At 34.3% G+C, this 14475-nt stretch overlaps 1 protein-coding gene across 1 annotated transcript in view; it reads right to left on the bottom strand.

The window, feature by feature from the left end:
• CCDC141 (coiled-coil domain containing 141) overlaps positions 1–14475 on the bottom strand; it is a gene marked incomplete at its 5' end in the record, with an annotated part of 58505 nt that overhangs the window by 32382 nt on the left and 11648 nt on the right. The window contains 6 exons of the mRNA XM_083865827.1: positions 724–843; positions 3105–3246; positions 4043–4215; positions 4828–5022; positions 11073–11192; positions 13360–13613. Coding sequence (XP_083721953.1) covers positions 724–843; positions 3105–3246; positions 4043–4215; positions 4828–5022; positions 11073–11192; positions 13360–13613 — 1004 coding nt within the window. The remainder of the gene's footprint in view (positions 1–723; positions 844–3104; positions 3247–4042; positions 4216–4827; positions 5023–11072; positions 11193–13359; positions 13614–14475) is intronic.

The following is a 14475-nucleotide window of genomic DNA, read 5'->3' as shown; positions in this document are numbered from 1 at the left end:
ATTTTATTTCCACATGTACTGTACAGATCCACCCCTTGGACTCCATAAACTGTTACCTGAAATAAAAAAGGTATCTGCAGGGGTAATGGAATTTTAAGTACTGAAATTACATAGGATACTCCTAAAATACACACAGCCATGTTGTTCAGCTTAGGCTGAAATATGCACCTATGCCAAGGCTATGGAAAGGATTCAAGTAGTTTTAACTCACTTTCAGATACAGCAGGGCTGATATGGGAGTGGGAAAGGCCCTGGAGAGGACTTAAAAATAGCCTCACATTACAGAGCTGGGTGCTGCAGGGCTCTGGTTAAATGGCTGCACTCCCAACATGGCCAATGGATCTTTTTACAGTTTCTCCAAATGGGAACTACTTTTTTTCTTTTTTGCCAGTTCATCCCTTATATTTGGCATAATAAACCACAAAAAGATTTTTCTCTGACTCTGGCTGTCTAGATAATTATTAAACCTGGTGCCTCACATAGGAGTAGCAATCCACATTTGAAGTCTTGCAGTAACAAACAACACAGTCAGAGACAGTAGAGAAAAACAGTGATTTAAGGACTGTAATATTATCTGTGGTTTTGTTCATTACCTACAGTTTTAAAACAAACCATAGACCTATTTCCTTTACAAGAAACTCTCAGCCTCTTACCTTATTTAGAATTACATACAGGAAGCATTTGTATCTAAAAGCACTTAACATTATTGAAAGGTTTTCTTACCTTTGTTTGTTTAGACAGTTCAAGGTGTTTGTTCAAAACTCTTTCTGACTCACACAAATATGAGCCAATCTCCATACCAACTGCGAGCATCGAGGCGAGTTTTTTAATTGATTGTGACACCTTTATTTGAAAGCATTATTCATATAGTTAATTTATAGAAGTAGACATCAGAAAACCAGTATAAAATATCACTTTTTACAGAAAAATAATGAGGTAACACTTGTCTGTTGGTGAGAAGATTATATTTCTGGGCATAAAGTCATGGTTTAAACCCAACTCGCAACTAATACCACACAGCTGCTCACCCACACACACACCCCTCAATCCCAAATGGTGGGGCTGAGAGAAAAAAATGAAGAAAGGGTCTAACTTGTGCTTTAATATCACGTGTAGTCAGTGAAAGCCAGGAATTAAAATATAAAGGAAGAAAACTCTACTATTTATTCAACAGGCATGATCAAAACTCCTTCTTGTCTGCTCTCATTTTAGTGACAGTGCTTTCCTTTATCTTAAATATCTGAGGCTTGTGATTTCAATATGGTTCAACTGCATTATAATCTTGCTATTATAGCCCTGGCAGAAATACTTTGATTCTGCTCCAGGTTTTTTTCAGAAAGTACATTTAAAGCTTCTCTGACAAGGCGAGAGACCTATTTTTGTGCAGATATATGTACAGAATTCCCTTCCACTGTCACTAAGATATTATATATGCACTGTAATGCAGAGTAGATTATGAAGAGCACAGGCAGATGATGCCAGACACAACACACATAGTTATTATTAGACATGTCAATTTACATCTAACATTTTTCTTAAAAATTGGCTGCTAATTGAGGTTCAAACTTTATTATATGAGGTTGAGGGGCAATTGAATTTGCCACCAGATTCTTTGGGATACTTTAGAGAGTTGGGATGAAAAGTTTATTGCTTGGTAGCAATATAGCAATAAGCACACTTCACTGCAATCAACAAATGTGTTATGATACAATGTTCTCTAATGCAAGCCTGGGGAAAAAGTGATTGGAACAAATGGCAGATTGAAACCTTATGTTCAAATTGAGGTTTATATTTTAAGTAAAAATTGCCTTCATAATTTAACTTTTAGGTTAAGATTCACTACGCAGTAGTGACATCATTTCTATACACAAATGGTATGAAAAGGGCCAATTTGTAGCAAATTGAATTCACATTTCATTGAGAATAGTTCATTATAAACATTATGCAAATACAAAATATCAGATTGCAGACTTAATTATTCAGTCATTAAATTTGATTTACTTCCTTGGTCTACACTCCTGGTTTCCTTCATATGAACCTTGCTAAAAGACTTCACTTTTTTAATTTGAATTTACACATGGAAACTTATTTAGAAGCTATTTGTATATTCCATCTTGACAAGGTATTTAAAGGATCTGGGATACTAGATGACATTCAACCTTTTGAAGAAGGCTGTCATGTCCTTGATACGTCAATACCTTAATTAACAAGAGAAATTTTTATAGTGAATAGAATCTAGTCTCCTTCAGATTTACTGAAAATTTACTGTGGTTCATTCAACCTGCTTATTAACCCTCAGTTTTGCCACACTTTTATGTTTATCTTTAGCCACATAAAACAGAAGCAGTATAAGAAACCTGCTTACAGGTCACAGGACTGATTGCTCACTTCTTTTCCAAAAGAACAAATTATAATGGTTCATTATCCAAGCAAATCCATGCTTAATTGAACATCACTATTAAATGTTCTTGTAGAAACGGCTCAATTTTTCAGAACAGCTTTCAATTCCTTCTTGTTGGTAAGAGCATTCAGCATTCTAACTACAACTGTGCTCTCTCTAAAAAACTTGCTGTTATTTGATTCAACTTCAATATTCATTGTAGCTAAATTATGGAAATACAATGCACTGTTTATGAATGCATTAAGAAGATGTGCTGTGATGATGATAATAATCATCACAAAGATGATCAGAAGGCTGGAGCACTTCTCCTGTGGTGACAGGCTGAGAGAGCTGGGGTTGTTCAGCCTGGAGAGTAGAGAGTCTTTGGGAAGGCTTTATAGGACCCTTTCAGTACCTAAAGGGGCCTATAAGAAAGTTCAAGAGTGATGAGAAAACAAGAGAAAATGACTTCAAACTGAAACAAGACAAGTCCAGATTAGATACAAGGAAGAAATTCTTCACTATGAGGGTGGTAAGACACTGGCACAGGTTGCCTGGAGAAGCTGTGGCTGCCTTGTCCCTGGAAGCATCCAAGGCCAGGCTGGATGGGGCTTTGAGCCACATGATCTAGTGGAAGGTGTTCTTGCCCATGACAGAAGGGTTTGAATGAGAAGTTCTTGAAGGTCCCTTTCAACCCAAACCATTATATGAATCTATGATGTACCTTATTCAGATGGTCTTCAAGTGAGGCAGTCCATTGTTGTTTCTTGAAAGTAAGTCCTTCATAATCTTCACACTTGCTATTTAATTGATCTACTTTTTTTTGAACATATTCCATCATTTTCTGAATTCCTGACACCCAAGAACTAAAATGGAAAAGTAGAACTGTCATTTATTCCTCATTTTTTGCTCAACACAGAGAATAATTATGATTAAAAAAAAAAAGAAAAAATATCATTTATTCTGTTGATGTGCATGGTGAGTAACTTATGAATTTTGAATTATTTCCCTTAAAAGAAAAATAACCAAGAGAAATATTAAGATTAATCTAAATAAAATTGATAATTAGTAAAATAGAGGAATGGAATTTCCAAACAAACCATTTGTCTTCAGTGCCTAAGGTAGATTCACAAGACAGATACATTAATTCTCACAAGACACATAGCCTGATTCACTGAGAAATAGCTCATTTCACTTTTCACTCTAGCTATACTATCTAAAAACTAAAATGACAAATGGAAGACCTTAAATGAGAAAATATATGCCATACCAGTTCTACTTTAAAAAGAATGTTTTCTTTGGACTCTGAATTATTTCAGTGTTTTTCCAGTAGCTGAAAAAAAAATGTCATATACATTCTAAGTCAACCGTTCCTTAAGAGTGTTGTTTTATTGGGAGAAAAAAACCCACCAATTTACAAACAGTGGCTTGTCTTATAACTTAAACCATAATACCAGGAAACCAATTCAGAACCTGAATACTTGAGGCAGTCCACTTTAGATTGTAAAGAAGTTACCTCATAGAATTAAGTACTGAAGTTTTGATTTAACCCCCTCTCCCCACACATCAAGTTATTTACTACTTACATTTATATTCATCATAAGAATTTTTGTAAAAAAGTTTTTTCTCTACTTTAGTTTCATCAAAAACTTATGTTTATACCTGTGAGAATCTGCTTTATTAACTAAAGTCCGTCCTTTTTGCATGGTAGTTTCTGTACAAACTTTAATTGCTTCCTGCATTTCCTCATACTTCAGTGTCAGTATAGGTAAATGTAAGCCTTCTGAAACAGAGATTTTATGGTAATTCTCAATACTTTCAAGACCATCAAGTACCTGAAGAAAAAAGAAAAACGTATGTTAATATTTCTGTTGTTGGAACTATCCTTGGAAATTATCTGTTTTTAAAACTTCTATAAATGATCTTAAAAATGTATACCCGAAAAAAAATACAAGAACACCATATGGTCTTTGGACACCCTAAAAAGAAACTTTTCTAAATACTCTTCTACCTGAAAGATTTTGGAAAAAAGGTTGTATTATTAATAATACTGATTATAATTAGCCCCTGTGGAGACCACTGCAAGTATAGACATTGTTTCTGGTCTCCACAGAAAAAAAATCTTAAACCTAATTCTTTGGCAAATAAATATTTCCCAAATACCTTATTTCAAAAATCAAGCACTGAATATAGGTAAAGAAAAAAAAAATAATATTAAAAAAAAATATAAAAAAAAAAGAGCATGTTTTTGAATGGATTTGGCATTTTGGATAGAAGCTTGAGGCAAAAAGTCATATAAAAAGGGTAATTGGATTTTTAATTTTCCACTTCAATTTGTTTAGCCTTGTTTAGCCTACTTTTTGCATAATCCCACATCCACTAGCCTTCAAGAGCACACTAATAGTTTTATTGTCAGGTTATTATTACAAACTTGGCTTCTTACCAACCTTGCCAGCAGCATGAAAAAAGTCATTGGCCTCTTGCAGCAGGGCTTTCCTTTCTTCCATATGGAAGCACACTTCTTCTTGCAACAGACAGATTTTCTGATTTGAAAGTTTTAGATGTTCTTTTTCTGTATAGTCCTCTGAAAGCAAGATCCTAAATGCTTCACCTTCCAATTGTTCCACTTTGTAACTCCATTCCTAGTGGGAAAAAAATCCACTTTAGTCAATTACACATAGAAAAGTAATGTACTGCAGGGTAATAATATAAGCATTGGAAAATGTGTATTGTTATAGGTATGAAAGTCATCATGATTTAAAACAGTATTTCTACCAGGAGGAGCTTCCCAGCAAATTATGGTTTTAATGACAAGAGTTTTCAGCAGTGACATTCTACATTCTTTAACACAGTTTCACAGGCAGAAGCAGCAGTTACTAAGGTGTCTGCAGGGAAAAATGGTCAGGATAACAAAGACAAGAAACTTCCTGGTAAGACCACACTCTCATGGCAAACAGCCCTTCAGTCCTGTTAATCAAGAGCAAATTAAATTATTGCCTAGATAATAGATGCTTGCAGTGAGAGAATATCTGCTAAGAGTGTCTGGTAATCACTTCAGTCAGATGACCCTCCCTTACAGCAGGTTGTGACATCATCCTTGGCATTCTCCACTGTACGGTTTCCCTGATATCTTACCCAAAATCATAAGTCCACCCAAAAAATAACTCTGCCTTATCTGATCATGAACCTTTCTAGTGGCAGTGACAGAAGGGAAAAAAAGAAGATCACACTTAAGAATTTCGAGCATAGAATCAGAAATATTTTGACAATTGAGCCAGGTACTTTAAGATGCTTTAAAATGGATTCTGTTGAATCAGTACAAGTTTGCATATAGGTACCACTTGGAGGCATATTTACTTAATTAGAACTGATTGCCTGTTTAACTCCTCTTTCTTTTTTCAAATATCCATACTGAACTGACTTGGGCTTCTACTGTAGTGACCCAAATATACATCAACTTTTGGGATGTCATTTCTCTACTGTGGCGAACACTCTCACTTTTCTGCCATGGAAAGTCTAAGCAACAACAAAAATCCACAGTATAGATCCACATTAATGCTTTATTTAGCTTTTTTTAATATTAAATCTACTTTTGCTTTTGACTTTTCTTACAGTACTACCAATTTAAAAAAAAAGTTAGCACAAAAAATTCAATAGCCTTAAAATGTTTCAATCAGATTTTAAGGGCTTTAGTAAGAAAACTAATTCCACATATTTCAACAAACCCATCTTTATTTTTGTGTTCCGGTTGTGCTTCAATATACCTGCACTGTATACCTAAAAAGATGGAAGTTTGTCTCACTTATTTTACTTCTTCTTTCCTTCCATAAGGGAACCTAGAGAAAAAGCCTTCTCAGAGATTTTTCCAGTTCATCTCTTCCCCAAGCAAGCATCTGAAGGCCAAATCCTTCCCACTGTATATCCTTCTATGCTTCTTGAAATACTGCTGGTTTAGAATATCCTGCAATTAAATTGTTCACTTTCTCAAGAAAACATTCCCAAAATCCCCTAATATCTTGTGACTTGAATTGGGTACTCCCAGCCTCCTACTGAAATCTAAAAAGATGAATCCTGAGCACAATATAAAAGCAATTTTCTTTTATTTTGTCTATTACTGATAAACAGCTGTAGCAAAATCTTTCTAATTTTTAAAATTTCTCTTTCAAATTAAAATAATGACCAACATCTGGATGCAATAATCTTCAGCCTGTACTTTTAATTAGGTGAAACCCTGCACTCTATTATTTAATGCACAATTCCCCTTTTGTAAAATCCTTAATTTCTCTATTCTAGCAATATTAAGCAAGAGTGAGGATTTTAGGGATAATAAAGCAGAGTCTGCTGTGCTGTGTTTGTTACTTTTTACGTGATAAATTTGTCTTGGAGGGAAAAAAATAGTAAGGAGTGTCCACATACACACAGCTTAAGTGACTTGATTTCCAGTTATATCAGTACCAGAATATTGTCATTTTCCAATACTTGCACCTGGAATGACTGGTATAAATTGCATGGTCAGACTTTAGTAGTAATTTTACTTACATTTAAATATATAGACATTTATGATAATTAGAAAACAACTCTGAAGTTGGGAGCCTTTAACTAGGATTAATAATAATTCACCACAAAAATGGCAAAGAAAATGCAGTTGAATATGTGAATCCTCATGTTGATGATATTTTTTATTTGTATCACAATTAAAAAATATTTTGTGCAATAATGAAAAGTGCACAGGTATTAACAAGTGGAAAGAAAACTGTCCATAATTAGCTTAGAAGCAAATACAGAAACACAAAATTCTGAATTGTTGCAGTGTATTATATGCTTAAATTCAATTACAGCAGGCATAACTAATTATAAGAAAATCACTCATCTTACAGTGAAATTATTCCTTGTAAGAGTATTTAATTGTAAGAAAATTCATAAATTTGTTTGGTACAAGATGCCCAACAGCAGCTTTTAGGTGATCTAAAAGCAGATATTAAGCTCTGCCTTGTTTATATTGACGCAAGGCAATTCCCTAAATTTTCACACAAGCTCAAAAACCCAATTTATTATAGTAATTTATATTTTAAAACATTCCACAAACATTACAACCTTACACACGCTCTAAGGGTATTAAATTTAGTTAGACTCATTTGCTATGCTGTTTAAACATTCCTCAAACTTGGTTAAATTTTCTATAAAACAGCTCCAGCTATTTCATTTTCAGCTTTCTATTTATAAGGAAATGTTTCTCCACATAAAAGCTTAGGCTTTCCATCAACAGAAGATAAAAACCTCAGTGGAAAATCTTAGTTAGCTTCTTCCATTCTTCAGACTTCAACATGCTAAATTCATAACACTCTGCTAGTCAGCACTAACATATTTCTTACTCATTTTCCTTGAAAGGAACACACAGCCCAGTATTACACTGACTTTTCAATTTGTCAGGAGATGCTTGGGAATTGCTCTGACATATTATAGACACATTGAATGTGCTGCCTTAGCTCTTGTCACTATTCTTTTCCTCACACCAGTAAGTCTTTTAAAAACCCATTTTCACTATTCCACTTGGCAAGGAAAATAAGTCCTTTCTAGATTCCTTGATTAAACAGGTATTTTTCAAGAGTGTTAAAACTGATGAATTTAAAATATTGCAGTTTTAATTAAAAGTCTTAAAGATTTTCTGCCTTCTAAAATATTCAGCACAAGTCTGGGGGAAAAATGCAGAAATACCTAAAAACTTATCTTAGTATTAAACAATGATTGTGACATAAATTGACTTCTCTTGCCTATACAATAAAACTTTTGGACTTTGAATTAAAACCTGAGAAGCTGCATTAAAGTTTTTTTCACTGGGATGTTCTAGGACTTCAGATCATGATCCATATATTAGATAAAGCAGCATTTAAAACATAGGTCAATTAAACAAAAAAGTTTGTACTTTTTTCAGAATGTGTAATAAATTAGCTTGTTCTCTCATGTGAAAAAAATGTCCACAACTGAACTTCTCTGAGCCTCAAATCTGCCTGACATTGTTTCATTGCATACATCAGCACATTTAGTCCTTGTCAATATTCAAAAGACTTTCACCTTCAGGAACTACATTGCAGTATAACTACCAATATAATCATATTATTCTCTCAAATTACAAAAGAAGTAGTGGGCACTAAAAAACCACAGGGGATTGTGAGCTGCTATGACAATTACCATATGATGTGTCTAATGGCTTCAGCAGTGTATTTAACAGTGAGCTGATAAAATCAACAAGAAGAAAGACGAAAAAGTAATTCAAAGCCTGTCACCCATCCCCCCGAAAATTGCTGAGATATGTTAAAAATTATTTGGCCACAAAGTGGTGCTAGCAGTTCTTCTTTACCATGTCAAGCACCTCCAAGGCACATGGAAATGTGACAGCAAGCAGGTAATGGGTGCCAGCATACCCTTACTGAAACATGAGCTCCTAAATGTGCCTCTTCTCTCAAATCCGGGTGGCAAGGGGTGGGGGGGAGCTGGGAAAGTCCTTGCAGGAGTGGGAGGCAGGAGGGTTCTTTTAAAGTCTGTGAGGACTGAAGGCTTTTGTCCCCAGTTATAATTTCTTGGCTTTGTTTTTGGTCTCGATAATTTTACAAACTAGTAATAATGTTTTTAGGGGGTTTACCTCTTAGCAAGGTGAAGTTCAACATAAGATACCAGCTTGAGATTATAATAATAGTAATAAAAAATAATCATTCTTCTTTCTCCTCTCCATCCCATAAATTAGATGGTAGGCTTGTAAATCCCTCTTAGGCTGACCTCTGAACAATTTAGGAAACCATTTCTCCTGTTCAACCTAATGCAACAATACACGTGAGTAAACACATTGTGTGAAACCGTTCAGACATTGGAAATTTCCACTTTCTTACTCCCTGTGAGAACAACTAAACTTGCTCTGCATAGCTGCTGCACACAAACATTTTGCTCTGAGCCACAGTACACACATGAAATGCTACTTGAAAAGATTTATTTACACTGCTTTAGAACAGGATCCTCCTTTATTCTGTTTTCAATATCTGCAGTTAAGTGCTGCAAAAATAAATGCCCATAACTCACAGCTTTTTCAAAGCTCCATAACTTACAGCTTTCTCCATTATATTTTCAGAATTCAGTTTCAACCTGGCCACTCTTCTGCACATCATAAGCAAAACCACCATGATCAGTAATACCCCCTTCAAGAACTTTTTTCCCTCTGCTAGAACACGCTGGTAGTAAGAAATGCAGAAGGCTAAAGATAAGACGCTCTAAATCATAATTCACATGGATGTGTAACAAAAATGTTTAATGCTAAGCACTTTAAAATGACCTCATTAAAAAAGGCAATCGATTAAAATTATATGAATGATCTATTGCATAATGTATGGGAGAAGGATGGTTAGATTAAATCGTAATAAGTGTTATTATTATAAGTTAGTTTCTAGATATTCAACCATGAAAAAGATTATTATACAAAATGAAAATGCATATTGTTTTCCTTCCTGCACTTACACCCTAATTTCTAATTCAGACAGCAAATTACAAGAATAGCCTGTGAAAATGAAATGTAGGGAAGATTAATGATTATTTGGTTAAAATTCAGCAATGCTTTAGAACACCTATTGTTGTGGGTCTCTCTCTGAAAACACTCCACAGCGCACTCATTTACTGGTTTATCTGTTTTTCTTTCGCTAAAGGTCTCTTCAGAAGAATTTATTTTGACATGCTCATCTTCCCTTAGCAGAAAAAAAAGTATTTTTTATATGCTGCTTGGAGAAACATTAAAAATATTATTGTATTGTGTTTACATGGCAGCCTTCAAGGAGTTAACTGTTAATTATGCAAGCAGGCAAACATGTGACATTTAACTACAAAGCTTACAAGGAAACAAATCTGAGAACAATCAGAAGCCCCTTACTATCAACAAAATAACCTATAATTCTATTGGAATAGTTTCTGGATGAAAAAGGCCTCCTTGGTCATCTGGGTTATCCAAACATGATTGCATGAAAATGATATCATGGGGAATGGTCCTGACCCAGCAACAGCACTTACTGATGACAGCACAATTCAGTTACCTAAAAAAAGGTTCTAAATATAGGCATTTATTTCATACTAAGATCCTTTCTTCTTACAGCAACATTTTCTTTAATCTCATCTTGCTTTTATGAGTGGCAGTAACAGATTTATTTTCTGGAAAACTGATATTAACTATGAAAGTAACATCTTCAATTACTTTTAATCACAAGAAATAAATGGGCAAATACCTCTTTCAATCAGATATTCAGTTCACAGACAATTAATTACAGAAGAAATGGCTGGGGTTTTGTCCTTTATAAACATTAAAATTTGTTAATATTCTAAGAAAATTCCTTTTCTTATTTTTCACCACAGGATTTTACGTGTAAATTACCAGTGTGGAACTTGATGACTAAATTGAAAAACCAATTGAATGACATTAAGGATTGTTCTTCTTTTAACTTATGCGTAGCTTTTAAATTTTTAAAAGAAAAAAAAATCTGAGAAATATGGAGGTCTTGCATTAAAAGAAGTAAAATTACTAAAATCATTTAGACATATATATATATATCATGTAGATATAGAAAATGTCTACTCCTATGAGTGCTTGTTCAATGCCCAGGGTCATGTTTTGAGACTCATTTTTAATGTTGCTTCACCAACCAATTATGGTATTTCTTACTTTCACTTTGACTTCCATTTCTTCAAGTTCCTGAAGTAACTCTTCATTTTCCAATAGTGATGAGCCTAAGTTTTGCTTCTGAAAGTAGTCTCTGATGTTTTTCTTATACCAAGATGTTACCTAATTAAATAATAAAAGAACCCAGTGAGAAGTTTGAGAAGTTTTTGTCTTTTTAAAAATCTGTACAAGACAGTTTAATAACAAAAAATAGCTCACATTTTCCTTTCTTTCATTTTTCATTCTAATGTTCATGCTTCTATTAAACGCTTGCATTTGTGTGATAACAAATGCAGAAGGAAAGGACTAATGACAAAGCAAGCACATAGTGGATACATATGACAAAACAGACAAAAATGTATTGATCAAGTATGACCAGATTGTAAATTAATGTAGTAGAGGAAGAATCAAATTATATCCATGCATAGAATAAATGCATGGTTTTGATATCATAAAGATATTGTATATTCTCCCTTGACATACTGTAACTTAAATATTTGAATACAGTAAAATAATACAAATCTGAGTACTTCTGACCTAATAGAACTTCTCCGTCCCTGGCTTGAAAAACCCAGTAAAGATAACGAGATACTATTGTGAGAATAATCTTATGTAGATTTACAAATTTATTACCTCACTAACTTCTTCAGCAAGTATATACAGCAAATATATTCAGTATACAATTATATCTTCTAAATTCCACAGAACTCCTTGCATTTATATCTGCTTGGTTCATAGTAGGTACCTCTCACTTTCTTTGTAAAAAACACATGGCGAGAATTCCTGAGTGAAGCTCCATATTTTAAAATAGCATCCAGAATTAGTTATTGGTATCAAGAGGGCTTCCTCCAATCTTTCCAGTCCAGAAAATCACCACTATACTTAGATCATAGGCAGCATACTAAGAGTTCCTGTACTCTAGGTACTACAGATTTTAATAGCCCATTAGAGACTTTTTTGGTTGTTTTATCTGCTCATGTAGAATCATGCTATTTTTAATAAATTTAAGCAATTATAGAAAGTGAAAAAACGTTTAAGATGTATTGGAAATATTTTCAGTTACACATTAAAATGTTCACATTATGAGTCCAACAGAGCTAGGGGAGCAAGGAAATTATTTTAATACTAAGCCTTCATTTCTTGAGCATGTCCTCCAGATGTGTACCTACTGACTGAAACATTTTTCCTGGAAGCACATTTTCACAGAACATTTACTATGGGTTCATCAAAATACAAATAAATGGAGTGGACAATAAAAACTCTGCTAAAACGGAAATAAAAATTTCTTTGTAAATTAGGGCTGGGGGGTTTTATCATGTATCTGTTTAGCAAAGCAAACCAGTATTTCTGTAATGTTAGGCAGAGAAAGAAGTCATTTTTTAACCCTGTTATAGTAAAGTGTTCACCCCTTCACCACTTGGCAATATTCCTTTCCATTACAGTGAGTTTAATCAGTTGGCTTCCACTACAGCTAATACCTCTGAGTGATTTCATTGTGTTACCTTAGCTCTGAAGGAATGGCTGAGAATTCTTAATTTGCTTTATAAGCAAGAAACCCACAGAATTTCACCTTCAGTGATTTTGCTGAAGGGATGGGAAAGGAGACAAGGTTAACACAGCTGTTTGAAAAAGACAGTGGTTTTCCTTGATTGGTTGAAATCTAAAATCACTCCTGTTTTTCAAGATTCAGATTTTTATCATTTATTTACAATAATTATTTACTGGATGAATTACTTTCTTCTTCCAAAGATAACTAATCATGCATGAAATAGGCCAATCTGCCTTTGATTTTCATTAATGAAAGAGATACCAGAAAATATGATGCTGACACTTCCATAAAGGAAGCTACGTAAAATAAATATGCTTTCACACATTGAAAATTCTGAAAAAGAAACATGTTACAACCATGATTATCAGATCATCACATTCCAGTTAGAGATCAAAGGGAGATGTTGCATTTTCAGTGTTTGATAAACAACAAGGATGCACAGACTGTGCATCCTTCTAGACCACACAGTTGTGCCTAGCAAAACAGAAGCAACACAAAGAGCAAAAACCTGCTCTTGGATTCTATGCAGCAGAGCATGTCTCCAGTACTCTGCTTTCTCTGTGGTCCCTTAACTCCCATTAACATCAGTCAAACATTCAAAAGTTAGGATTTCCTCAAACAGAAGTGGCCCAAAAATATTGGCCCAAAATTATATATTTAAGCTTCTTTTCTGTTTGCACTGTAAAACAGTTGCTAAGTTATTTGTTATGCTGTGATTTCCCTTGATATTATTTATGTTACCTGGTTCTCTTGTTGGTGCCACAAACAAATTTGCAGAACCTGCTCCAGTCCTTGGCGCTGATGTCTAAGGAATTTGTCCAGTTGCCGTCTCCTGTCCTGTAGCATCTCAAGGAGATTGTCAATCTTCAAGCAGCTGCTGTGGGCTCCTTGAATCAGCTCTGGAATTGCATTTGGTCCCTCACATTTGAATTCTTCTATGAATTGAGTTAGGTCTTGGCTTTTGTTTAAAAGAGCAAATGACTTCTCCAAAAGTTCTGTAATGACAGAATTTCATCAGGAAAAAGCCCTGAGTGCTTTGTGATCCCAGTACCATATTCAAATATTACTCAAGTATCTTTCAAACTACCTAATTTGCATACATGAACACAATGTATTTTCATGCATTGCATGAACATGAATGCTTACTTTAGAAGATAATATATATATAAGATATTTCAATTTGGACAGCTCTTATGTAAACCTACAAAGGTACAATGGTGTATACACAAACAAATACACACACACACACACACACAATGGTGTACTGAGAGACATCAAAACAAAACCCAGAGGTGCCATTTTTTTCTCAAAACTGGTTTCTTTTTGAAGGTTTCCCAACCCATGGGTAAGCTGAAGTGGAATTTTCTGCCTTGCTTCCTGTGTGGGCCATTACCCTTTGCAGTTTTTCACTAGTGATGTGAGCTAAGTTTAGATCTTTACATCCCTCACAGGCACTGGGAAAAAAAAATATTTTCATGCCTGGGGGCTGTTATAAATAAGTTAGGGGTATAGGAATTCTTACCTTCTTCTATAGTCTTTACCTAGACAAATTCAGGGTTAAAATTCAGTGGACTACTCCACTTTAATGACCTATTAGTGGCACGTCTATATTTGTTGCATTTTCTTAAATTCATATAGTTCAAAATCTCTTGAATAGACAATGATCAGTATTTCTAAATCTTTCAAACAAAAAGAGAATTTTTTTAGGCATAGAATGAGGAAGAAGGGAAGATAAGCTAATATTAAATGGCAAGGTAGACATGAAGAAAAGAATAAAGAAAGGAATATTTGCCAAGAGCTTCCAAAAAACAAGAAGCAATCTGCCTGAAATTTTGGTCTTCCCAGCTGAGTACTTGT

This window comes from Zosterops lateralis, assembly GCF_965231275.1.
Source record: "Zosterops lateralis genome assembly, chromosome: 7".
In the NCBI taxonomy this organism is placed as follows: domain Eukaryota; kingdom Metazoa; phylum Chordata; class Aves; order Passeriformes; family Zosteropidae; genus Zosterops; species Zosterops lateralis.
Note: the sequence above shows the minus strand (reverse complement) of the source record. Positions and strands in the feature narration are given on the sequence as shown.